At 36.9% G+C, this 26,995-nt stretch overlaps 1 protein-coding gene across 12 annotated transcripts in view; it reads left to right on the top strand.

The window, feature by feature from the left end:
• Positions 1 to 26,995, top strand: part of FER (FER tyrosine kinase) — a 615,744-nt gene that overhangs the window by 83,643 nt on the left and 505,106 nt on the right. For 10 of the 12 annotated variants that reach the window (XR_005211344.1, XM_037800959.1, XM_037800957.1 and 7 more), the window contains exon 3: positions 24,113 to 24,380. The exons of 1 other annotated variant lie outside the window; for it this stretch is intronic. Coding sequence is in view for 9 of the 11 variants with exons in the window: in XM_037800959.1 (XP_037656887.1) it covers positions 24,174 to 24,380 (207 nt within the window). In the remaining 2 variants the exon portion in view is untranslated. Of the gene's footprint in view, positions 1 to 24,112; positions 24,381 to 26,995 lie in introns of those variants that run through there. One more of the 12 variants, XM_037800961.1, reaches the window with a different exon arrangement.

Below are 26,995 nucleotides of genomic sequence, written 5' to 3' on the forward strand. Positions count from 1 at the left end.
CTTCATATATGCTTTCACAGAGCAAAAGTTTTTAATTTTGATGTGGTCCATATTGACCAATTTTTCATTTTATGGATTGTTCTTTTGGTGCTCTGTTTAGCCTAAAGATTTTCTCCTTTTTTTCCTCAGAATTTTGTAGTTTTATTCTTTATGTTTAAGTCTATAATCCTTTGTAGTTTTATTCTTTACGTTTAAGTCTATCATCCTTTTGAGTTACTATTTTAGTATAAGGTGTGAGGTTTAGGTAAAGGTTCTTTTTTTTTTTCCCCCTACTGATGTCCAGTTGCTTAACCACCATTTGTTGAAAAGGCTGAGGAACCCCCAAACTGTCTTCCACAGAGGCTGTACCATTTTACATTCCCACCAACAATGAATGAGTGTCCTATTTTTCACATCCTCTTTGGAGAAATGTCTATTCAAGTCTTTTGCCCCCCCCCCTTTTATTTAATATTCAAGATCTTTATTGATTTACCTGTAACAGCAACCATTGGTAAGAATTTAATTTTTTTCTTAATTTCTAAACTCCTGCTGGTTTTGAAGCATGTTTAAAACAAACAAAAAACTTATCATGGAGTCACACAGAACTGCCTCAAAGAGTGCACAGTGCCCTCTGCTCTCTATCCACCACAGTGAAATGGATGGGAGAGGTGAGGGGACAACCACACCAAGGAGGGGAAGAGAAGACCAAGGGAAGTGCCAGCAGTTTCCACTTCTCCAATTAGAATGGATGAAAGTATTTTGCCCATTTTTTAGTTGGGTTGTTTTCTTTATATGTTCTTTATGTGTTCTAGATATTATACCTTATTGGTTATGTGGTTTCCTAACATTTTCTTCCATTGTTGGGTTGTTTTATTACAGTCATGATAAAGTCCTTTGTGGCAGAAAAGTTTTTAATTTTGAGGAAGTCCCGTTTATTTATGTTTTTCTTTTGTTGCTTTGCTTTGGATATAAAGTCTGAGAAACCATTGCCTAACAAAAAGTATTAAAGATAATTCCCTCTGTTTCTGGTCCTTATATTTAGGTCTCTGATCTATTTTGAGTTGATATTTTATAGGGTATGAGGTACTGTCCATCTTCATTCTTTTGCACATGGGCATCCAGTTTTCCCAGCGTCTACTGTTGAAGAGACTACTCTTTCCCCATTGAGTGGGCTTGACACTAATGTCAAAAATCAGTTGGCTATAAATGTGAGACTTGATTTCTGAACTCTCAATTCAATTCCATTGCCTTATATGCCTGCCCTTGTGCAAGGACCATGGTGTTTTTTTATACTTTATTTATAAAAAAAATTAAACCCAATTCAAACGAAACAACCAAAAGGAATAAGAGAAACAAATAACCTAAAATAACTACATTGCTTCTAACACGTTCCTACAATACCCCAAGAAAATTACCAAACCATAGTCATTCCTGAGCATTCGCATATCGTTAAGATTACTCTCTATATCTTACCTGTTCTTATTAGATTATGTGTTTTTTTAGCCATTTGTATTTCTTCAGACAAATGTCTTTTCATATCTTTTGCCCATTTTATAATTGGGTTATTTGTACTATTGTCATTGAGTTGTTGGATTTCTTTAGATATTGGAGATATCAATCTTTTATCAGATACATGGTTTCTAAATACATTTTCCAATTGCTTGTGCTTTTGGTGTAAGGTCTAAGAAGTGACTTCCTAATACAAGGTCTTGAAGATGTTTCCCTACATTATCTTCTAGGAGTTTTATGGTACTGTCTTTTATATTGAGGTCTTTGATCCACGTTGAGTTGATTTTTTTTGTAGGGTGTGAGGTAGGGGGTCCACGTTCATTCTTTTGGATATGGATATCCAGTTCTCCCAGCCCCCTTTGTTGAAGAGACTTTTATGTCCCAGTTTAGTGGATTTGGGGGCCTATCAAAGATCAGTCAACTGTAGATCTAGGGGTCTATTTCTGAATTTTCAATTCCATTCCATTGATCAATAAGTCTGTCTTTGTGCCAGTACCATGCTGTTTTGATTACAGTGGCTTTATAGCAAGCTTCAGTCAGGAAATGTAAGACCTCCCACTTAGTATTTCTTTTTTAGAATGTTTTTAGCAATTTCAGGCATCTTTCCCTTCCAAATAAATTTGATAACTAGCTTTTCCAAGTCTGCAAAGTAGGTTATTAGAATTTTGATTAGAATTGCATCAGATCTTTAGATGAGTTTTGGTAGAATTGACACCTTAACAACATTTAGCCTTTCTATCCATGAACACAGAATATTTTTTCCATCTTTTTAGGTCCCCTTCTATTTCTTTTAGTAAAGTTATGTAATTTTCTATGTATAGGTCTTTTACATCCTTGGTTAAGTTTATTCTTAGATACTTGATTTTTTTAGTTGTTATTGAGAATGGATTCTTTTTCTTTTTTGTCTCTTCAGTTAGGTCATTTCCAGTGTATAGGAACATTACTGACTTATGTGCTTTAATCTCGTATCCCGCTACTTTGCCAAATTTGTTTATTAGTTCAGGTAGCTGTGTCATCGATTTCTCAGGGTTTTATAAATATAAGATCATGTGATCTGCAAATAATGACAGTTTTACTTCTTCCTTTCCAATTTAGATGCCTTTTATTTCTTTGTCTTGTCGGATTGCTCTGGCTATTACTTCTAGCACAATGTTGAACTAACAATGGTGACTGCCAACATCCTTGTCTCATTCCTGATCTTAGAGGGAAGGCTTTCAGTCTCTTGCCAATGAGTACTATGCTGGCTCTGGGTTTCTCATGTATGCCTTTTATCAAATAGAGGAAGTTCCCTTCAATTCCTACCTTTTGAAGTGTTTTTATCAAAAAAGGATGCTGGATTTTGTCGACTCCTTTTTCAGCATCTATTGAGATGATCATTTAATTTTTCCTTTTTGATTTGTTAATGCATTATATTACATTGATTTTCTTATGTTTAACCATCCTTGCATGCCTTGAATGAACCACAGTATGATTTTTTTTTTTTTTAATGTGTCTTTGGATTCAGTTTGCAAGTATTTTGTTGAGAATTTTTGTATCTATATTCATGAGGGACATTGGCCTGGTGTTTTCCTTTCTTGTAGCATCTTTACCTGGTTTTGGTATTAGAATGATGTTAGCTTCATAAAATGAGTTAGGTAATGTTCAATTTTCTTCAGTTTTTTGAAAGAGTTTAAGATTGGTGTCAGTTCATTTTGGAAAGTTTGGTAGAATTACCCTGTGGAGCTATCTGGCCCTGGGTTTTCATTTGTGTGAATCCTTTTTTTTAAATTTTAAATTCTGTTTTATTGAGATATATTCACATACCATGTAGTCATCCATGGTGTACAATCAGTTGTTCACAGTACCATCATATAGTAGTACATTCATCACCCCCATCTATTTTTGAACATTTTCTTTATACCAGAAAAAATCAGAATAAGAATAAAAAATAAAAATAAAAAAGAACACCCAAATTATCTCCCCCACCCACCCTATTTTTCATTTAGTTTTTGTCCCCATTTATCTACTCATCCATTCATACCCAGGATAAAGGGAGTGCGATCCACAAGGTTTTCACAATCACACTGTCACCCCTTGTAATATACATTGTTATACAGTCATCTTCAAGAGTCAAGGCTACTGGGTTGGAGTTTGGTAGTTTCAGGTATTTACTTCTAGCTATTCCAATACCATAAAACTTAAAAAGCGTTATCTATGTAGTGCGTAATAACGTCCACCAGAGTGACCTCTCAACTTCCATTTGAAATTTCTCAGTCACTAAAGCTTTATTTTGTTTCATTTTGCATTCCTCTTTTGGTCAAGAAGATGCTCGCAATCCCACGATACTGGGTCCTATGTTGTCAGGGAGATTTATACTCCTGGGGGTCAGGTCCCACATGGGGGGGAGGGCATTGAGTTCACCTGCTGATTTGGCTTAGCTAGAGAGAGGGCCACATCTGAGCAACAGAGGAACTTACGGGGAGACTCGTAGGCACAATTATAAGCAGGTTTAGCCTCTCCTTTGCAGTATGTGTGTATCTTTTTGATGACTGATTGTATTTCTTTGCTTGTGATTGGTTTGTTGAGGTCTTCTATTTCTTCTCTGCTCAGTCTAGGTTGTTCATGGGTTTCCAGGAAATTGTCCGTTTCTTCTACATTATGTAGTTTGTTGGTGTACAGTTGTTCATAGCATCCTTATATGATTTTTAAAAAAATTTCTTCAGAATTCACAGTAATACGCCTTCTCTCGTTTATTATTTCATTTCTTTGGGTCTTCTCTCCTTTTGATTTTGTCAGTCTAGCTAGGGGCTTGTCAATCTTGTTGATCTTCTCAAAGAACCAGCTTTTGATTTTATTTATTGTCTCTATTTTTTTTGTTCTCCGCTTTAATCCTTGTTATTTCTTTTCTTCTGCTTGGTATAGAATTAGTTTCCTGTTCATTTTCTAGCTTCTTCAGTTCTTCCATCTGTTCTTTGATTTTAGCTTTTTCTTCCTTTTTAATGTATGCATTTAGAGCTATAAATTTTCCCCTAATACCACCTTTGTTGCATCCCATAAGTTTTGATATGTTGTGTTCTTGTTTTCATTTGTCTCTATGTATTTAGCAATTTCTCTTGAAATTTCATCTTTAACCCACTAAATGTTTAGGAGTATGTTGCTTAACCTCTAGATATTTATGAATGCTCTATATCTTTGATGGTTATTAACTTCTAGTTGTATTCTGTTATCAGAGAATGTGCTTTGAATAATTTCAATCTTTTTAAATTTATTGAGGCTTTTTTTATGCCCCAGCAAGATCTATCCTAGAGAAAGTTCCATGAGCACTAGAGAAGAATGTGTATACTGGTGATTTGGGATGTAATGCTCTATATATGCCTGTTAAACAAAATTCACTGATCACATTGTTTGGTTTTTCAGTTTCCTTATTGGTCCTCTGTTTGATTGATCTGTCTATAGGAGAGAGTGATGTATTGAAGTCTCCCACAATTATCGTGGAAGCATCTATTCTTTCTTCAGTTTTTCCAGTGTCTGGCTTGTGTACTTTGGGGCACCTTGATTGGGTGTATAGACATTTATGATTGTTATTTCTGTTGAATTCTCCCTTTTGTTGGTATATAATGTCCTTCTTTGTCTCTTATGACATCCTTGCATTTGAAGTCTATTTTATCTGAGATTAATATTTGCCACCCCTGCTTTCTTTTGGTTGTAGCTTGCATTCTTGCATTGAATATTTTCCATCCTTTCACTTTCAATTTCTTTGTGTCCCTGTGTGTAAAATGAGTCTCTTGTAAGCAACGTACTGATGGTTCATATTTTTCAATCCATTCGGCCAGTGGATTTTAATTGGGGAGTTTAACCCATTCACATTCAGTGTTATTACTGTGAAGGCACTTCTTGAATCAGCCATCATATCCTTTGGTTTTTATTTGTCAGATGTATTTTTCCTCTCTTTATTTCCTTTAAGGTCCCCTTACTAAAGCTCTTTAGTTCTGTACCCTTCTCCAGACCTCTTTCTCCTTTCTTTTTTTCTCAGCTGGTAGAGCTTCCTGTTCTAGTTTGCTAATGCTGCCAGAATGCAAAACACCAGAAATGGATTGGCTTTTATAAAAGGGGGTTTATTTAGTTACGAAGTTACAGTCTTAAGGCCACAAAGTGTACATCAACAAAAGGTACCTTCACTGGAGGATGGGCAATGGCATCTGGAAAATCTTTGTTAGCTGGAAAGGCATGTGGCTGGCGTCTGCTCCAAAGTTCTGGTTTCGAAATGGTTTTCTCCCAGGACATTCCTCTCTAGGCTGCAGTTTCTCAAAAATGTCACTCTTAGTTGAACTTGGGGTATTTGTCCTCTCTTAGCTGCTCCGGAGCAAGAGTCTGCTTTCAAAGGTCATCTTCAAACTGTCTCTCATCTGCAGCTCCTGTGCTTTCTTCAAAGTGTCCCTCTTGGCTGTAGCTCCTCTTCAGAATATGACTCTCAGCTGCACTGAGTTCCCTCTGCCTGTTAGCTCATTTATATGGCTCCACTGATCAAGGCCCACCCTAAATGGGTGGGGCCATGCCTCCACAGAAATATGTCATCAGATTTATCACCTACAGTTGGGTGGGGCGCATTTCCATGCAAATCTAATCAGCACCAAAATGTCTGCCCCACAAGATTGCATCAAAGAATATGGGTTTTTCTGGGGGACATAATACATTCAAACTGGCACATTCCACCCCCTGGACCCCAGAAAAACATATTATTTCCAAATACAAAATACATTCATCCTCATCACAATATCACAAAAACTTTTTCTAATTTCAGTAACAATAGGTAAGTACGAGATCTCATCAAAATCAATTATAAGCGTGGTCAGTCCTAAGGCATAATTTTCCTTTAGCTATTGATCTGTGAACTTAGAACAACTTATATGCTTCCAATATACAAAGGAGGGACATTCATAGGCTAAACATTTCCATTTCCATAAGGAGAAAGAATAAGGAAAACAGGGTTAACTGGACCAAAGCAGTTCCTAAAACCTGCAGGACAAATTCCATTAGATTTCCAAGTCTGAGAGTCATTAACAGAATGAGGTTGCATCCTTGAGGCTTGAGAGAGTGGGAATCCATCCTTTCCTAAGGGACTTTGTGGCAGCTCTTTCCTCTCCAAACGCTGGAGTGAGTTCTCCAACATATCCACACATTGGGGAGACCACCTTCTCAGCCCCACCCTGCTCAAACATCGGGGCAGTTCCCGGATTCCCTTCCATCTCTGGGGCACATGCTCAACCCTTTCAGAACAGTGTGGTGGCAGCCAGGCTCTCCCCAGTTCCCTGGGAATGTGCTCTACCCTTTATGAGACCTGGGGTAGCAAAACTCTTCCAGAGCATCGAGGCGGAATGCCCACCCTCGACCTCCGGGGCAAACTCACCCTTTCCATGCATGTGGGCGACTCTGCTCTCCCTGCCCAAGGCCTCTTGACTCCAGAACTCAACCTCCATGGCTCTGTCTTTGAAGAAATTTTTCCTTTAATTTGTTCCTTATCTGTCTCCTCCAGTCCAGACCGGCAACGGCTCTGTCTATAAAGATCTCGCAAAAAAATCTGTTGGCTTCGCGTGAAGCACACAGGGTTCAAAGCCATCAGACAATAGGACTTTCCAGAAATCCTTCCTGCTTAACTCCTTTTCCAATCTTGTCTTGTACTGAAATGGCAGCTGGGTGCCATGTTTGGTTACATCCTCACATTGGGCTGTAGCTTCTGGGATTCCACCCCCTGGAAGCTCATAATTTTCCAACCCATCAGCTTCTGGTTTCTTTGAACCCAAGAGTTCAGTTCTAAGTTTATCTCTCTCCTCTCTCATTTTACTGTAAGCTACAAGGAGAAGCCAGAGTACATCTCCACACATAGTCTGGAGATCTCCTCAGCTAAGTATTCCAGGTTGTCGCTTTCAAATTCTTCCTTCCATCCAACACCAGGACTCAATTTTGCCAAATTCTCTGCCACTTTAAAACAAGGATCGCCTTTCTTCCAGTTCGCAACAACATATTCATCATTTCTATGCAAGGCCTCGTCAGAAGTATCTTTAACGTCCATATTTCCACAGTCTCTTCAAAGCAGTTTAGGCCTTTTCTATCAAGCTCCTCATGATTCTTCCAGAATCTTCCCCGTATCCATTTAAAAAGCCGTTCCAACATGTTTGGTATTTGCAAACTCAGCAGCAAAAGCACCCCACTCCTGGTACCAAAATTTTTTCTAGTTTGCTAATGCTGCCAGAATGCAAAACACCAGAAATGGATCGGCTTTTATAAAAGGGGGTTTATTTAGTTACAAAGTTACAGTCTTAAGGCCATAAAGTGTCCATCAACAAAGGGTACCTTCACTGGAGGATGGCCAGTGGCATCCGGAAAATCTCTGTTAGCTGGGAAGGATGTGGCTGGCGTCTGCTCCAAAGTTCTGGTTTCAAAAAGGCTGTCTCCCAGGATGTTCCTCTCTAGGCTGAAGTTCCTCAAAAATGTCACTCTTAGTTGCACTTGGGGTATTTGTCCTCTCTTAGCTTCTCCGGAGCAAGAGTCTCCTTTCAACAGTCATCTTCAAACTGTCATCTGCAGCTTCTGTGCTTTCTTCAAAGTGTCCCTCTTGGCTGTAGCTCTTCAAAATGTCACTCACAGCTGCACTGAGTTCCCTGTGCCTGTCATCTCATTTATATGGCTCCACTGATCAAGGCCCACCTTAAATGGGTGGGGCCACACCTCCATGGAAATATCTCATCAGAGTTATCACCTACAGTTTGGTGGGGCACATTTCCATGCAAATCTAATCAGCACCAAAACGTCTGCCCCACAAGACTGCATCAAAGAATATGGCTTTTTCTGGGAGACATAATACATTGAAACCGGTATACTCCCTTTAGTATTTCTTATAGAGTAGTTCTCTTGTTGGCAAATTCTTTTAGCATTTCTTTGTGAAAATTTTAAGCTCTCCCTCAAATTTGAAGGAGAGCTTTGCTGGATAAAGAATTATTGCTTGGCGATTTTTCTTTTTCAGAATTTTAAATATGTCATATCACTGCCTTTTCACCTCCATGTTGGCTGCTGAGTTGTCCTTATTCATTCTTATGTTGTTTCCCTTGTATGTGGTGAATCACTTTTGTCTTGCTGCTTTCAGAACTGTCTTCTCTTCAGCATTTGACAATTTGATCAGACTGTGTCTCGGAGTGGGTTTATTTGGATTTATTCTATTTGGAGTTCATTCGCCACATATGATTTGCGTATTTCTGTCATTTAGAAGGGTTGGGAAGTTTTCCCCAACAGTGTCTTTGAATAGTCTTTGTAGCCCTTTACTCTTCTCTTCCCCTCCTGGAATGCCAATAATTTTTACATTTGCTTGCTTCATGTCCATTGTTTCTTTGAGATCTGCTTCAAAGTTTTCCATTTTTTTCACCATTTATTCTGTTGTGCTTTCACTTTCTGTCACACTATCTTCATGTTTGCTAGATCTTTCCTCTACCTCTTCAAATCTGGTTTTAGGTGATAAAGTCTTTTTAATTTGATGAACAGAATCCTTTATTTCCATAAGATCTGCTATTTTTGTATTTACTCTTTCAAATTCTTCTTTATGCTCTTCTAGGGTCTTCTTCATATGCTTTTATTCTGAGCCATGATATTGATGTTGGTGAGTACTTCTTTGACTAATTGCTCCAAATTCTGTGTCTCCTCTGACTTTTTATCTTGGGCATTTGGATTATCCATATTTTCTGGTTTCTTCTTTTGCATTATAATTTTCTGTTATTTTTGGCCTCTTGGCATTTGCTTGTCTTTATAGCATTGCTTTAGGATATGTAGGCTTGTTTGAACACTTATCTATAATTTGACAGAGCTACGGCTTGGTGGAGTGCGCTTTCCCTGAGCTATCAGCAGATGGCACTCCTCAGCCACCTCTTACCCTCAAACCAGTTCTCCCCAGCTTCATCTGTGTACGAAATGGGGGTCCAGACCATGTAGAAGTCCCATCAGTACACCAATTTTCCATGTGCACTGGGGACTGGCAGCTCTGTGGTTGGAAGGCGTGCCCTATGCAGTTTGGTAGGGAAACTGCTTTAGGATACAGTGATCCCAGCCTTTCCGAGGGCTTCAGGTGGCATATTCTGTGGCTGCAGACATGCATGTCTCCCCCTCCAGTTCAAATGCTACGGAATCCCTCTCTGTGGTGCACCCACAAGTTGCTGGGATTGGTGGATGTTTTCTGGCACTTCTGTGTGGCCTCCTTGCCTCTAGGCTCTGCACACCGTGGGTTCCTTGGAGGAAAGGTGGACGCTGTCGCAAGCCCACTGAATCCTGAATTCCCTTAAAGAGACTTTCGGCTGCGGTGCTCTGTAGGGGTGTCTCCCAGCCAGCTGCAAAGATGGCTGCACAGGGCATGGAGAACTATCCCCTTTTGCTCTTCTCTGCCTGCTGCGATGGCCTGTCCCTGGCACAGGAGATCTTGGCTGCAGGGCCACTCTCTGCAGCTCAACTGCTCTCTCCCCTGGTGGCTTTCTCCGCCTGATCCTCACCCAATTGTCTGTGGCTCAGCTTCCCACTCCCCCAGCAGCTTTCCGGGGTGAACACTCACCAGCTTTGCTGCGGCTCAGCTCCAGCTCAGCTCCCTGCTCTCCAGCGGCTTTCAAGACTGGACACTCACTCACTTGTCTGCCTGCTTATATTTCTTCTATTCGGCCTTTGTAGGGTCTTTCTCCAGTCTATATTCTCCTTTAGGGTTTCATACAATTCAGAATTGTCCATTTTCTTCATTGACTCTCTGGAGAGAAGTTTTCAGTAGCTGTTTGCATCACCATGTTGATGTCACCACCATGCTGTTTTGATTATTGTTGCTTTGTAATAAGCTTTAAAGTCAGGAAGTGTGAGCCTTCTAACTTTGTTCTCTTTCTAGATGGCTTTAGTGATTCTTCAGGTTGTTCATTACTAGTGTATGGATATACTACTTATTTATGGTTGTTGATTGTACCCTTTGGTATAACTTTGATGATTTTCTTTTCCATTTCTGCAAACAAGGCTGTTGGAATTTTGATTGTGATTGTGTGGAATCTCTAAATTGCTTTGGGTATAGTTGACATCTTAACAGTAGTTCTTCACTTCTATAGATCGTCTTTGATTTCTTTTAGCAGTGGTGTGTAGTTTTCTATGTACAAGTCCTTTGCATCCTTGGTTAGGTTTATTCCTAGATATTGGATTCTTTTAGTTGCAATTTTAAATGGAATTGTGTCTTGATTTCTTCTTCAGATTGTTTACCAGTGTATAGAAACTCTACTCATTTATGGGTGCTGATCTTGTCCCCACCACTTTGCTGAATTTGTTTATTAGTGGTAGCTTTGTTGTGAATTTTTTGGATGTTTTGTATATAGGATCATGTCATCTGCAAAAAGGGAAAGTTTCACTTCTTCCTTTCTGATTTGCATGCCATTTTTTTTTCTTTCTCTTGCCTGATTGCTCTAGCTAGAACTTGCAGTACAAAGTTGAATAACAGTTGTGACAGTTGGAATCCTTGTATTGTTCCTTATCTTAGAGGGAAAGGAAATTTCCTTCTATTCCTAGTTTTCTATTTTTTTAAAAGCAGATTTATTGAGATAAATCTGCATACCATACATCTAAGTGTTTTTATTAAGGGATTCTGGATTTTGTGAGATGCCTTTTTTGCATCAATTTAGGTGATCATGTGACTTTTTTTCCTTTTTTCTGTTAATGAGGTGTATTATATTAATTGGTTTTCTTATGTTGAACCACCTTTGTATACCTGGGATAAATCTCACTTTATCATGGTGTATAATTGCTTTAATAAGTTGCTGGATTTGATTTATTAGTGTTTTGTTCAGGTCTTTTGCATGTGTATTCAAAAGGGATAGTGGTCTATAATTTTCTTTTCTTGTAGTACCTCTATCTGGCTTGGTATGATGATGATGTTGGCCTCATAAAATTAGTTAGGTAGTGTTCCTTCCTCTTCAGTTTTTTGGATGAATTTTAGCAGGACTGGTGTTAATTTTCTTGGAATGCTTTGTAAAATTCCCGTGAAGCCATCTGGCCCTGGAATTTTCATTACTGGGAGGTTTTTGATTACTGATTCAGTCCCTATGCTTGTTATTGGTTTGTTGAGATCTTCTATTTCTTCTTGAGTCTGTGTAGGTAGTTTGTGTGTTCCTAGGAATTTGTCCATTTCATTAGGTTTTTTATTTGTTGTCATACATTTGTTCATATTATCCTCCTATGGTCCTTTTTATGTCTCTAAATCATTTCTGATTTTAATTATTTGTGCCCTCTTTTTTCTTTGTCAGTCTAGCTAACAGTTTCTTGATGTTATTGATCTTTTCAAAGAACCAGCTTTTGCTGTTGTTGATTCTCTCCATTTTTTTTTTTTCCTATTTCATTTTTCTTTGCTCTAATCTTAGTTATTCTGCTTGCTTTGGGTCTAATTTGTTCTTGTTTTTTTAGATCCTTCAGTTTTGAAGTTATGTCTCTGATTTGAAATCTTACTTCTTTTTCAATGTAGGCATTTAAACTATAAATTGCAGTTTGAGAACTGTCTTTGCTACCACTCATACATTTTGGTAGGTTGTGTTTTCATTTTCATTCACCTCAAGATATTTCTTATGTACCTTGTGATTTCTTCTTTGATCTATTGTTTGTTTAATTGTTTGTTGTTAATTCCCACAGTTTTGAATTTTCCCTTTTTTGCTCTGTTACTGATTTCTAGATTATTCCATTGTGTTGGAGAGGATGCGTTGTATGATTTTAATATTTTTGAATATATTGAAACATGTTTTGTAACCTAATATACGTTCTATCTGGGAGAATGATCCATGAGCTTTAATGAAAAATGTGTATTCTGCTGCTGTTGAATGAAGTGTTACATATATGTCTGTCTGATCTAGTCAATTTATAGTATTGTTCAAGTTTCTGTTTCCTTATTGATCTTCTGTCTAGATGTTCCATCCATTATTGAAAATGTTATGTGTAAGTCTCCTACTATGTAGAACTGTCTATTTCTTCCTTCAAAACTGTCAATACTTGTTTCACATATTTTGGGGCTCTGCTATTAAGTGCATATGTATTTTATAACTGTCTTGTTGAATTAACTTATTAATCAATATATAATCTCCTTCTTTGTCCTTTGTAACAGTTTTTAACTGAAAGTCTATGTTATCTGATGTTAGTTTATGTACCCCAGCTCTCTTTTGGTTTATTTTGTGTGGTTTATTTTTGTCCATCCTTTCACTTTTAATCTGTTTATATCTCTGAATTTAAAGTGAGTCTCTTGTAAACAGCATATAGTTGAGTCACACTTTCTTATCCATCTGCCATTCCTACCTTTATCTGGATAGTTCAATCCATTTACATTTAAAGGAACTACTGATAATACAAGACTTTATTCTGCCAGTTTTCTTTGTAAGTCTTATACCTTTTTGTCTTTCAGTTCTCTCATTAATGCCTACTTTCATATTATTTCATTTTTTTGTATTGTACCATTTTGAGTTCCTTCTCATTGCTTTCCGGATATATTTTTCAGATATTTTCTTTGTTGTTACCATGGTCTTAAAATTTATCATTCTAAATCAATAACAATCCTGTTTGATTTGATACCACCCTAACTTCAATCACTTACATATACATTGTTCCTATTCTCTTCTGTCCCCTCTTTTTTTCAGTACTTGTTACAATTTATATATTTATACATTGTGAGTCTGAAGTCATGGATTTGTGAATACTTTTCATGCACTTGCATTTTAGTATCTGTGAGAAGTAAGAAGTTGAGTTACATATCATAAAATGTAATACACTACTACTGGCATTTATAATTACCCAAATGGTTATCTTTACTGGAGTTGTTTATTTTTTTATGCCACTTTGAACTACTGTCTGGTTTCCTTCCTTTCAGTCTGAATAACTCCCTTTAGCATTGATTGTAGGTCAGGTCTATTCCCTGTTTTTGTTGATCTGGGAATGTCTTAACTTCTCCCTCATTTTTTTTTTTAATTGCATTTTTATTGAGATATATTCACATTCTCCCTCATTCTTAAGAATGTGTTGCCAGATATGAAATTCTTGGTTGGAAATTGTTTTCTTTCAGCATGTTAAATTTTTTATCCCACTTTGTTGTTGCCCTATGGTTTCTTAAGAGACAGTGTTACTTAATCTTATTGGGATTCCTTTCTGCATATTTCAGGCTTTTCTCTTGCAGCTTTCAGAAAGTATCTCCTTGTCCTTTGAATTGGACATTTGATTACTATGTGTCTGGGTATGGTTCTCTTCGAGTTTATCCTGTTTTTGGTTTGTTGGGCTTCTTGAATGTTCATATTCATGTCTTTCATTAAATTTGGGAAGTTTTCTGCCATTATTTCTTCGAATATTACTTCTGCTTCTTCCTGTTTCTACCCTGTTTGGAATTCCCATAATGTATATAGTGTTATGCTTGATAGTGTCCCACAGGTCTCTTAGGGTCTATTCATTCTATTTTATTCTGTTTTCTTTCTTTTTCTCAGCCTCAATAATTTCAATTATCTTGTCTTCCAGATCACTAACTTTTTCTTCTGACACCTCTTATATGCTGTTGAAACTGTCTGGGGAATTTTTCATTCCAGTTATTTTAGTCTTTAACTCCAGTAGTTCTGTTTGGTTCCTTTTCAGAATCTGAGATTCCCATGTTGTTCAATTGTTGTTTTCTTTATATAGTTTAGTAATTTCTCTGTGTTTTCCTTTCTCTCCTTCAGTATATTGAAGATCATTTCTTAGAAATCTTTGTCCAGTATGTGTAAAGTTGATGCTTTCTGTGTTTTTATCTTGTTCCTTTGGATGAGCCGTCATTTCCTATTTCTTTGTTTGTCTTGTAATCTTTGGTTGCACAGTGTGTATTTCAGTATTTTAAAGTGTTATCCCTGGTTTTAGGCCCTAAGCTGTCTGTTCCTTAAGTTTGTTTTCTGTTAGTGATATGACAGTGATCTTTTTGAATGCCAGGAGGTAATTGAAACAAACCAACCAAAGCAAAAGCACCTTTCTCAGTCTTTGCAAATTGGCTCTGCTTTGGCTAGTGGTCTCCGTCATAGTTAGCCCTTCTATCAAGAAGTTGGCCCTAAGTCAAATGTGAAGTACATGGTTCTCTCTGTCTTTTCTGAGCCTCTCTGGAACCACAGAGCCTGAGTCTTGCCTGAGCTTATGCTTGCTGGTGGCTTTAGGAATTCTCTCATTTATGTTTATAAAGGAGTTTGCATGAACTCCTTTGAGTAGACTTTGAGTAGACTCCCTTTGAAATGGACTTTCACACCCTCCTGTATGTACTCTTGTGTGACAGTGCAGGTAGTCCTTCACTCCAGGCCACTCTGAGTTAATTGTTTCTCACACTGTCTGTAAGCTGCTTTTTGACCTTGAGGACAACTGTGGGAGGGTGAGCCTGAGACAAGTTCCTGGGCTCAGTCCCTCAGACTTCCACCAGTTAGATTTGGACAGGTAAACATGAATTGTATTATGCACACAGGAAATTCTTTGCTTCCTCTGGAACAGGTCCAGAGACCCAAAATTAAAGCGTAAGCTGGCTCTACCCTGCGTTGTAAAGAAGTAGGGTAGGAGCCTATAAGGGTTCCAGGAGCTTCTTCCAAGACTTTTGTAGCCGCATTTTCTTGATTCAGCACTGACCCAGTTAGGGCATCCGTTTAACTGTTTTACATAATTTTGAGGAAGGTTATAATCTTTAAGGTTCTTCTGCTGCCTTTGTTTGTGGGGCATTAGAACAATGGCTATATTTAGAGCCTGTGTCCCATGATCTTTAAGTAGCTAAACAAAAGCAGTGATCTTTGATCAGACCACATACCCCCAGAGTTTGGAGGGCCAGGCCTTAATGTCCCACCATGGCACTAGTCAGTTGTGCCAGTACTGGAGTTGCAGCCCCCTCTACTTCCCACCATGATGCTGGGTATGACTGTTCCACAAACTCTGAAGTTTCAAAATAGTTGATTCAGAGAATATCTGCCAGTTTAGTAGTTGTTTGGTGAAGGGATTGTTTCCTGTAGCTTCCTAGTCCACCATCTACTCACAATCCTTTGTCCATTTTTTTTCTCATAATGTTTGTCACAAATTTATTTAGGATTATGTTTTCAAAAGTATACATGTTCAGAATATAAATATTGTCATTACATTTTTATGTCAAAGATTTCCAAAAGAAACAAAGTAATTTGTAAAAGCTCCTAAGTTACCTATCTTTTTTCTTTTTTAAAGAAAAGTTGTAGGTTAAGAAAATTCATGTAGCAAGTACGGAGTTTCTGTCTAGTCCCACTCATACATCCAGCTTTCCCTATTATTAACATTTTGATGTAATGTGGTTCTTTTGCTACAATTGATCATATAATATTATAATTATACTATTAACTGTAGTTCATAGTGTTCATAATAATTCAGTGTTTGTATTGTGCAGTTATATGGTTTTGGATGTGTATATTCATGTCTTTCATTACATTTGGGAAGTTTTCTTTTATCATTTCTTTTGATAATCCTTTTGCCCCTTTCTCTCTTTCTTTTTCTTCTGGGATTTCTGTAATGTATATATTGATGTGCTTGATTGTGTTGCTTAGGCTTTGCTCACTTTGGTTCATTCCTATTTTTTGTTTTAGTGTTCCTCAGCCTCAATCATTTCAACTGCCTTGTCTTTGAGTTCACTGATTGTTTCTTCTCCCAGTCTCAACCTCCTGTTGAAATCCTATAGGTGTTTTTCATTTCAGGTTTTGTGGTCTTCAATTCCAACACTTCTTTTTGATTTCTTTAAAAAATTTTGTATCTTTTTTATTGAGATTCTTAAATTGTTCATACATTATTTTTCTGGTATCCTTTAGCTCTTCTCCATGTTTTCCATTATCCCTTTGGACATATTTCAGATTTTTTTTTTTTTTTTTTAATGTCTTTGGCTGGTGTGTCCGAAGTCTGGTGTTCTTTGTTGATGGTCTCTGAAGTTTTATCTTGTTCCTTGACTGGATGATTCTATCCTGTTTCCTTGTTTGTTTTGTAATCTTTGGTTGCTGTGCTGGTTTGAATGTATTATGTCCCCCAGAAAAAGCCATATTCTTTGATGCAATCTTCTGGGGCAGACATATTAGTGGGGATTAATTTGGAACATTTGGATTAGGTTGTTTGCGTGGAAATGTGCCCCACCCAACTGTAGGTGATAACTCTGATGAGATATTTCCATGGAGGTGTGGCCCCACCCATTCAGGGTGGGCCTTGATCAGTGGAACCAGATAAATGGGCTGACAAATAGAGGGAACTCAGTGCAGTGCAGCTGTAAGTGATGTTTTGAAGAGGAGCTACAGCCAAGAGGGACACTTTGAAGAAAGCACAGGAGCTGCAGATGAGAGACAGTTTGAAGACAGCTGTTGAAAGCAGACTCTTGCTCTGGAAAAGCTGAGAGAGGACAAATATCCCAAGTGCAACCAAGAGTGACATTTTTGAGGAACTGCAGCCTAGAGAGGGATGTCTTGGGAGAAAGCCATTTTGAAACCAGAACTTTGGAGCAGACGCCAGCCACTTGCCTTCCCAGCTAACAGAGGTTTTCTGGACACCATTGGCCATCCTCTGGTGAAGGTACCCAATTGCTGATGTGTAACCTTGGACACTTTATGGCCTTAAGACTGTAACTGTGTAACCAAATAAACCCCCTTTATAAAAGCCAATCCATTTCTGGTGTTTTGCTTACCGGCAGCGTTAGCAAACTAGAATAGTTGTGTATTTATTTTAGAGTGTTATCTTTTGTTTTTTGTCCTTGAACTGTCCCTTAAGTTTATATTCAGTTGGTGATAGAGATTTCCTTCAGTACCAGGAGCTTAGAAAAACAAACAAATCAAATCAAAACACACCTTTCCCAGTCTTTTCAAATTGGCTTGGTGTTGGCTGGTGCTCTCCTTCAGAATTTAGCTTTCCAATGAAGATCAGTCTGAGGCGAATGTACACTGTCCTCTCTATCTTTTGTGAACCTTTGTCTTATTCTGGGTTTGTGCTACCGGACTGTAGAATTCCTCAGTTTACAGGAAGCAGAATGCCCCTTCTACTCCCTAAGAAGTATACTTCTTTTCTGACAGGTTCTCGATTGTATGTTTTAAATCAGATAATCCTCTGATTTCATTGTTTCTTACACTACTTTAGCTGTCTGGTTGGTGCTTCTGCCTGCAGATCATGTTCCAGAAGGGGTGAGTCAGAGAGGAGTGTCCTGGTTCAGTCTTTCATGTTGCCACTTGATAAATTGGTGCCAACATACTGGCACCCCAGTATGTGCATGGGCCTTCTCTGCTCTCTTAAAACAGGGCCAGGGATTCACAATGGGATATAGGCTGGCTCCTTACCAGGGGAGAAGGTGTGGGGCAGTGACAAGCAAGGGTGCCACAGGCTTCTCCTATCATTCATTTAAATGGCTCCTTCTTGATTTGGGACTCACCTAGTTAATGCAACCCCTTACCTACTTTCTGGAGTTTTTCAGGAACATGAATCTGCCAGTTTTGCTAGTTCAAAGATTCTATGTGCGAATGACACCATGGAGTATCTTATGCTGCTATCTTGGTCAACCAGAAGCCTCCCTATGTTTGTTTGCTTGTTTGTTTATATGTATAATGTTGTTTACCCATTTTGAATTGTTTTCTATATAGTGAGCACTAGCCATCTACTTTCATTCTTTTGCAAGAGTGTTTTATTTTGCCCCAGTACCGTTTGTTGACCAGACTATTCTTTTCCCATTGAATGGAGTTCCTTGGGTCTGTAATGACAAGTGGCTTCCCGACCATGCTGTTTGTTGAGCTGTGTCTCTGTTGTAGGCTCCTCCTACTCACCTCAGTTTCCCTTGGTCTCAGGCCTGGATGGAAAGAGAGTGCTTCCCTTGGCTGCTTGTTTTTTTGGTGCTGCCAAATCCCTTGCCGTGGTGTCTGGCTTGCCTGCTGTCAGAGGAACTCCCATTTGCACCTGGGAGAAATTAATTTACTTTGACTTCCTTTTGTTGCTAAGTTGTAGGTTGGGAAATGCTGGGTTCAGACGACTTTCTTCTGTTTGGGTTAGGGGCATAGTGTATACCCTGCTTCTGTGTTGTTCCTTCAGTTCTGGGGTCCCAAAGCAGTTCATTTTATTGTTTCTACCTTTTAGAGTTGTTCCTTTCCAGTGTTTCTAGTTTTGCTTACTGGGTATGAGGAGGGTAAAATGGTCCATATCATCTTGTCTGAACTGGAAGGTGCATGTTATTTTTAATTTTAGTTTCTGGACCTGGAAGAGTGGGAAAATTGGCTGGGGCTGGGTTTGGCCGTTGGGGTTTCTGAGGTTTTTCTCTCTCGTATGAGATTCCACCAAATGTCTTGTATTCCTGGAGTCAAGTTTCATCCACCAGATCTTCACAAGCTGTGGCTACCCTTTTTGCATTTTCTAGGATGCCTGGTATAGAGGGGCCTCTTTCTTTAGATTTTTTCTTGCTGTTTCCTAAGTCTGCCTACTTATTCTCTCAGTCTGCTTCTTCTTCAGTTGTGGGACCCAGTGTGAGTTCTTAGGGTGTTCTTAACTCTTCTTCTCCGATAATCTTCTGGTATTGTTGGGGTGATGTTGGGCTTGCCATGGTGCCAAGAGCTCCAGTATCTTCTTGTTCTTTTCTTTGAAGCTATCCTTTGAAACTTACAGTGTAAATTTTCTCTCTTTTATTTGCTGATGATATGCTTAAATCTTTGCTTTTATTAAAATTGATTTTTTGTTCTTTTCATTAGTTATTCGTGATTGGAGCTTCTGTGATTCTCCATGATACTGAATTCACTAAAAGGTTCCAATTTAATGGCATTTTTTTTTCAGCATTCACACCTCCCTTTGATATTTGACCTTGCTAAAATCTTTTTCCTCCTGGCATTTGTGACTCTATAATAGCCTCTTCATTCTTTTGCTTACTTAATCTCTGCCCTTTGGTTGGCCTTTCCTCCTCTCATTCCTTGATTGACAGTTTCTGATAACTTTTGTCCTTGACTGTGTTTTTCAGTCAACATTCAGTCTTTTGGTTTCACCTATCACCTTTAAGCAACTGACCCTCAATTTGGGATCTTTACCTTTAATGTTTTACCTAAGAGTTTATTTTCAGCTGAAATGAATGCATTTTCCTTAAAATAACTCCATATTCTCATTATTTAATTTCTTTTGATATTGTCAGCATTCTTTCTTACTGAATTCTTGAAGTTGTCATTGGATCTTCTTTCGTTTCACATGTCCATTCACTAGATCAAGTCTCATCCATTGTAATTCTTACCGACATTGGTAATTCTAGATCCTCATTTCTCAAGTTATTTCGCTATAGTGATTCCTTAAACTTGCCTTTTCCTGTGTCATTTGATCTTTTTTTCTCTCTTCAGGGTATTTTGTACCAGTGTAAAATCTCTCTGTGTCTCTCTTTGTTGAACCATACTTACATGTAGAAAAGTATACAAATCACAGTGCTCAGCTTGTAGAGTTGTATAAACTGAACATTCTTGTGTAACTAGCAGCCAGAAGAGTGATCTTTTTAAAATCTCATGTTCATGATCTTGGTCTTTTGCCTTAAGGACCAATTAATGCAAGAAGTTTGAACCTTAGTAGTTTCCTGAGGTGAGGCATATTTGGAGATTAATTGGCACACCATCTCCCAGTACTTGCCAGATAAAGTTTGATTTTAGAGAGACATCTTTCTCTACTGAACCTTACTCACTTTTTTGTACCATACTGCTTCTGTTTTCTGAAATACATGGTCATTATCCCAGTGCTAGCTCCTATCTTGCCATTTCCAGGAAACTTTTCCTAGGGTGTACTAGCATTCTTTAAAATTTTCCTCCTCTCTTAAAAAATTCTTAATTAATTTATTTTTTGAGGAGATAATATTATTACTTCCACTTAGAACAAAATGCCACTGTACTTAAGTGTGTACTATGAAACGTCTCCCTTCCACCCCTATGCCCAGCCAGTATGAGTTCTTCTAGAAATATTTTATTCACTTACAAGCAATTGAATATTTATTATTCCTCTCTCCTTTTATATGTGATGTTAGCATACTAAATACTGACTCTTGATAGTTCCATATCAATACACAAAAGGTTTTCTCATTTTTTATTAGGACTGAATGATACTGTGCTGCATGAATACACCATGATCAGGTCCACCACATAATGGTTGTTAGGGTTGGGAATTGCACAAATTCACTTAAGACTGTGATTTAAATGGCACCCCTAGAACTATTCAGTAATAACCAAATGCAGCAGCTGTGATTGTAATTTATTTAATCAGGTCCTGTTGATGGATATTTTGGATATTTCTAGTTTTATTTTGTTGTTATTTCAAACACTGCTACAATGAAGGATAATATCTGTAGGATATCTTTTTCTAATTCTTAAGGTATTTATACTTTCTACCAGTTCAAGAATTAGATACAGCCTGAATTTATTATGGAGTTGTTTTATTTTACTCTTTGTCATTCCTTAAAGAGAGTTACTGAATATTAAATTATTTTATGTCTACTCTGACCCAGAATATTGGTGTACATAAAGAGATCCTTAGTAAGGGTGAGCTGTAGTGTTTCTCACTGACAGCTCTCAGATTCTTTTTCCCTTTTTATTCTTCTGAGCTTTCATAATCCTTTTGAGGTTCCTGATAGTGGGGGAAAATGTTGATGCTTGGAGCTAGGTATATTTAGAAGCAGAAGCAATATTTATCCAAAATTTCACAGTAAAATGAACCACTAGCTAAGATGTAATAAAAATAATTTTTAAAAGTAAAATATTTCCCCTTTTTGGTCTCAAAAAATATTCCTTATTCTTCCATTTGGTATGAGTTAGAGCATATCTCTGCTGAGACTTAGTTGAGCTACATATAAGAGAAAAATGTTCATTGTAAATTTCTGTGCCCTGCAAAGATACATTATGTCAAAGGATTTTTGACAATGTTATCACTTACAGAGTGAGAAAACTGGAATTATCCTACTGGATAGTAAAGTGAGTAGGTCAATGTACTTTATATTGATTTATTTATGTTGAAGTCCATTTAGTGTCCTGGTTACTACATAGGAAACTTTAATGAAGTATTTATTTTTTGTTTTTTCACAATTTTTATCTTTTTCCCCAGCTTAATTTGATGGTTCATAAAACTGGACAACCCTGAGTTGGGGGAAGATTGTGATTTGTTCTCTATGTGGAAAATCCTGGTTTTTACCATGTCTTTAGATGAGCTCACTGAGGTTAAACAGTAAACCTTTCCCCCTTTTGCTGTATAGATTAGAGGATATTAACTGACTTAACAAGAAATTGGCTATTGGTTTGGATAAGGCAGAAGTAAAAATAAGAGTTTTGTGTCTTTTTTTCTCAGTGGGAAACTGAAAGATTCAGTGCCCAAAATATTAGTAAAACTAGAATACAAAATAAATTCTACCATAGTTTTCAGGACATTTAGCAAATAAGCAGGATATTTTGGGGAATTTTCTGATAACTGACCTTCACAAGAACATAAATTATGTTCTAGAGATTTTTTAAACAGCTTTATTGAGCTATAATCCACATACCAAAGAATTTACTCCTTTAAAGCAGACAATTCAATGGCTTTTATTATGTTTATAAAGTTACTGAACTATTACCACAGTCAATTTTAGAACATTTTCATCATCCCGAAAAGAAATCTCATACCCATTAACAGTTACTCCCCATTTCCCCACAACTTCCCCATATGTAGGCAACCACTAATCTACTTTCTGTTTCTATAGTTTTTCCTATTATGGACATTGTGTATAAACAGAATTATATAATAGATGGTCTTTGTGATTGACTTCTTTCACTTAACCTAATGTTTTCGAAGATCATCCATTTGTAGCTTGTATTATTATTTTACTTCTTTATATTGTTGAATAATATTCCATTGTATGGACATATCAACATTTTATTAATCTATTCATCAGTTGATGGATATTTGTGTTATTTCTACTTCATGTTTATTATGAATAATGCTGCTACAAATATTCGTGTACACGCCTTGTGTAGACATATGTTTTCATTTCTCTTGGGTATATACCTGGGAGTGGAATTTCTGGGTCATACGGTTACTTTACATTTAACCTTTTGAGATCCTGTCAAACTGTTTCGTAAAATGGCTGTACCATTTTACTTTCCCACCAGCAGTGTATGAGGATTTCAATTTCTCTGTGTCTTCATCAACACTTGTTGTTAACTGTCTTTTTGATTTTAGGTATCTTCCTCTCTCGTGGTTTGATTTGCGTCTTCCTTATGACCAATGATGGTGCATCTTTTCATATGTTTATTTGCCGTTTGTATATGTTCTTTGGAGAAATGTCTATTTAGATCCTTGCTCATTTTAAAATGTACTTGTCTTTTTATTATTGAGTTATAATATATCATTATATATTGCATTTAGACATTCCTATCTGGAATATGGGTTGTGTATATTTTATCTCATTCTGTGGGTTGTGTTTTCACTTTCTTGATGGTGTCCCTTGCAACACAAAGGTTTTATATTTTGTTGAAATTCAATTTACATACTTTTTTATTTTGTCTCTTATGCTTTTGGTGCCATATTTGAGAAGCCATTGCCTAAGCAAAGGTCACCAAGATTTACTTCTTTATTTTCTTCTGAGTCTTTACAGTTTTAACTCTGTGATCCAACTTGAGTTAATTTTTGTCTAAGGAAGGGATCCAGTGTCATTCTTTTGCATGTGGAAATGTACAAACACCATTCTTGAAAACACTGTTCTTTCCCAATGAATAGACTTGGAACTTTTGTAAAAAATCATTTGATCATAAATATGAGGATTTATGTCTTGAATCTCTATTTTATTCCATTGAACTATATGTCTATCCTTATGCCAGCACCATATTGTCTTTGTTACTATAGCTTTATATTAATTTTTAAAATTGTGACGTTTGAGTTTTCAGCTTTGTTCTTCTTTTCAAGAATTTTTTTGGCCAGTTTGGGTCCCCAAATAAATTTTAGTATCAGCTTAAAAATTTCTGCAGAAAACACCAGCTGAGATGTTAATAAGGATTGTGTTATAACTATAGATCCAATTGGAGAGTGTTGCTTTCTTAATAATATTAAGTTTTTCAATCTGTGAACATGAGGTGACTTTTCATTTACTTAGGTGTTCTTTAATTTCTTTCAAAAATGTTTTATAGTTTTCAGAGTATAGGTTTTGCATATATTTTGTTAAGTTCATTCCATGAGATTTTATTCTTTTTGATGCTATTCTAAATAGAATTGTTTTAAATTAATTTTCACATTCATTGCACGTTTATAGAAACACAGTTGATCTTCTACTTTGCAGTCTTGTTGAACTCATTTACTAGTTCTAAAGCTTTTTTAATACATTCCTTTGGATTTTCTACATATAAGATCATGTCATCTGCAAATAGAAATAGTTTTACTTCTTCCTTTCCTACTGTATGCCTTTTATTTCATTTATTTCATTGTACTAGCTAGAGCTTCAGTTCAAGCTGAATAGAAGTGGTGAGAACAGACCCCTTCCTTTTATTCCTGATCTTAGGGGGAAAGCATTCAGTTGGAATGATTTTTATTTTTTGCCCTAAAAAGAATTGGCCGTAACTCTGCTTTGAAGACCAATTTTTTTTTGATTTAAGATTTTTTCTTCTCTTTACATACACAGATATGTGCTGATTAGAAGGCTCATTTGTGCATTGTGGAGGATAAGACAGTGCCTTACAAAAATGGGGTTTGGGAGTGACCTGAAGAATTCACATGAAGCTGTGTTAAAATTGCAAGACTGGGAATTACGGTTACTGGAAACAGTGAAGAAATTTATGGCCCTGAGAATAAAAAGTGATAAAGAATATGCATCTACTTTACAGAACCTTTGTAATCAAGTTGATAAGGAAAGTACTATCCAAATGAATTATGTCAGCAATGTATCCAAGGTAAGGAGAATAATTTCATTTGTTGTATATGGCATCATAATTGTGCTTAAAGCAAATAGATCATACTGTAGAATGAATATACTGAAGTTAGCATTCTGAAGCGGTAGTTCCAAAATCTTTGTGATAAGTAGAATCTCATGGTGATACTTTGAAAAATTCAGATTTTGGGTCCCTGCCTCCTGAGATTCTGATTCGTTAGGTCTCTTGAGGGATTTTGAAATCTTTTTAAGGATATCCAGATTATTCTAATGATTAGTCATGTTTGGGACTATATTGTTATAAATTTTGTTTGCTAATTTATATTAGTTACCCTGTTTTTGGTTCCTTGAGCCCTTCTGTTCTCTTCGCTTGACCCAAACTTTCATTTTAACTCACCTCCTGGAATCCTTCTGTGAATCATTAGTATAGTGAATCATTTGGAATATTTTAACATGCTGCTTTTCTTTGCTATCATTTCATTGCTAAAATACTAGTATATTGAATTACATTAAAAAAAATCCATTGGATAAGCTGTTATGGTTTCTTTTTTTTTTTTTAATCTTCATTTTATTGAGATATATTCACATACCACGCAGTCATACAAAACAAATCGTACATTCGATTGTTCACAGTACCATTACATAGTTGTACATTCATCACCTAAATCAATCCTTGACACCTTCATTAGCACACACACAAAAATAACAAGAATAATAATTAAAGTGAAAAAGAGCAATTGAAGTAAAAAAGAACACTGGGTACCTTTGTCTGTTTGTTTGTTTCCTTCCCCTATTTTTCTGCTCATCCATCCATAAACTAGACAAAGTGGAGTGTAGTCCTTATGGCTTTCCCAATCCCATTGTCACCCCTCATAAGCTACATTTTTACACAATTGTCTTCCAGATTCATGGGTTCTGGGTTGTAGTTTGATAGTTTCAGGTATCCACCACCAGCTACCCCAATTCTTTAGAACCTAAAAAGGGTTGTCTAAATTGTGTGTAAGAGTGCCCACCAGAGTGACCTCTCGGCTCCTTTTGGAATCTCTCTGCCACTGAAGCTTATTTCATTTCCTTTCACATCCCCCTTTTGGTCAAGATGTTCTCCGTCCCACGATGCCAGGTCTACATTCCTCCCCGGGACTCATATTCCACGTTGCCAGGGAGATTCACTCCCCTGGGTGTCTGATCCCACGTAGGGGGGAGGGCAATGATTTCACGTTTCAAGTTGGCTTAGCTAGAGAGAGAGGGCCACATCTGAGCAACAAAGAGGCATTCGGGAGGAGGCTCTTAGGCACAATTATAGGGAGGCCTAGCCTCTCCTTTGCAGCAACCATCTTCCCAAGGATAAATCCTATGGTAGAGGGCTCAACCCATCAAACCACCAGTCCCCTATGTCTGTGGTCATGTTAGCAACCATCGAGGTGGGGTAGGCGAATACCCCTGCATTCTCCACAGGCTCCTCAAGGGGGCACTACATATTTTTTTCCTTATTTTTCTTTTTTTTTTTTTTAACTTTCCTTTCTTTTTTAAATCAACTGTATGAAAAAAAAATTAAAAAAAAAAAAGAAAACATACAATAAAAGAACATTTCAAGGAGACCATAACAAAGGAGTAAGAAAAAGACAACTAATCTAAGATAAGCCATTATGGTTTCTTAACTGCAAGATTATTCTGTCATATAAACATGAGGGCCAAAAATGCACTGTTAAATTGTTCTTTTAAGGCATTAAAGATGAAATATTAAACACCTTAACAGTTCTTGGTTTTGATCTATTTATTTCCATTGCCTTATTTAAATATCAGCATTTTACCAAATTTATTCAAAGTTAAAAAAAAACTTACCTGATTTTACTTTGGAAAGTTTAAAATAGAATTTTTCTTTCACTTACGGGTTTTAATATGTGAGTAAATTGTAGAGGGAAACTCTTTTCTCCATGGTGAATGTGAGTGTATGGTATATATGTTTGATCAGGTAAGGCTCTGTGATTTTGTTGAGAGCCTCTTAATGTCAGTATCTTTATGTTTAACTTCCTTATCCTGGGCCAGTCAGGTTTCCCAAAGATGAATTTTCTAGTATGGTCTGCAGAGTGTTGCCAAATTAAGTAAATAAAAATATAGGATACCCAGTTAAATTTGAGTTCAGATAAACAAATAACTTTTGGTGTAATTATATCCCAAATATAGTATAGAACATACTTATATTGGCATGCATTTCCCTATGAATTTTAGAATCAGCTTGTCAATTTTTACAAAACAGATGACTGGGTTTTGACTGGGATGCATTGACTATAATAAGTCAACTTGGGAAAAATGTACATCTTAGCAGTATTGAGTCTTCCAATCTGTAAACATGGTATATCTTCTTTAATTTTTCTGAGCAATGTTTGTAGTTTTTACTATACAGGTCCTTCAGATTTACCTGTGAGTATTTCATAGTTTTTGATGGTATTATAAATGGAAATTTTTCTTCATTTTCAGTTTAAGATTTTCATTGCTATTATGTAGAATGGCAACTGATTTTTTTAAAATATTGATCTTGTAACCTAAACTTTGCCTGAACTCACTTGTTAGTAGCTTTTATTATAAATTCCACCAGATTTTCCACATAGATGATCTTCAAATAAAGACAATTTTGCT

Source organism: Choloepus didactylus, chromosome 13, assembly GCF_015220235.1.
Source record: "Choloepus didactylus isolate mChoDid1 chromosome 13, mChoDid1.pri, whole genome shotgun sequence".
Classification (NCBI taxonomy): Eukaryota; Metazoa; Chordata; class Mammalia; order Pilosa; family Megalonychidae; genus Choloepus; species Choloepus didactylus.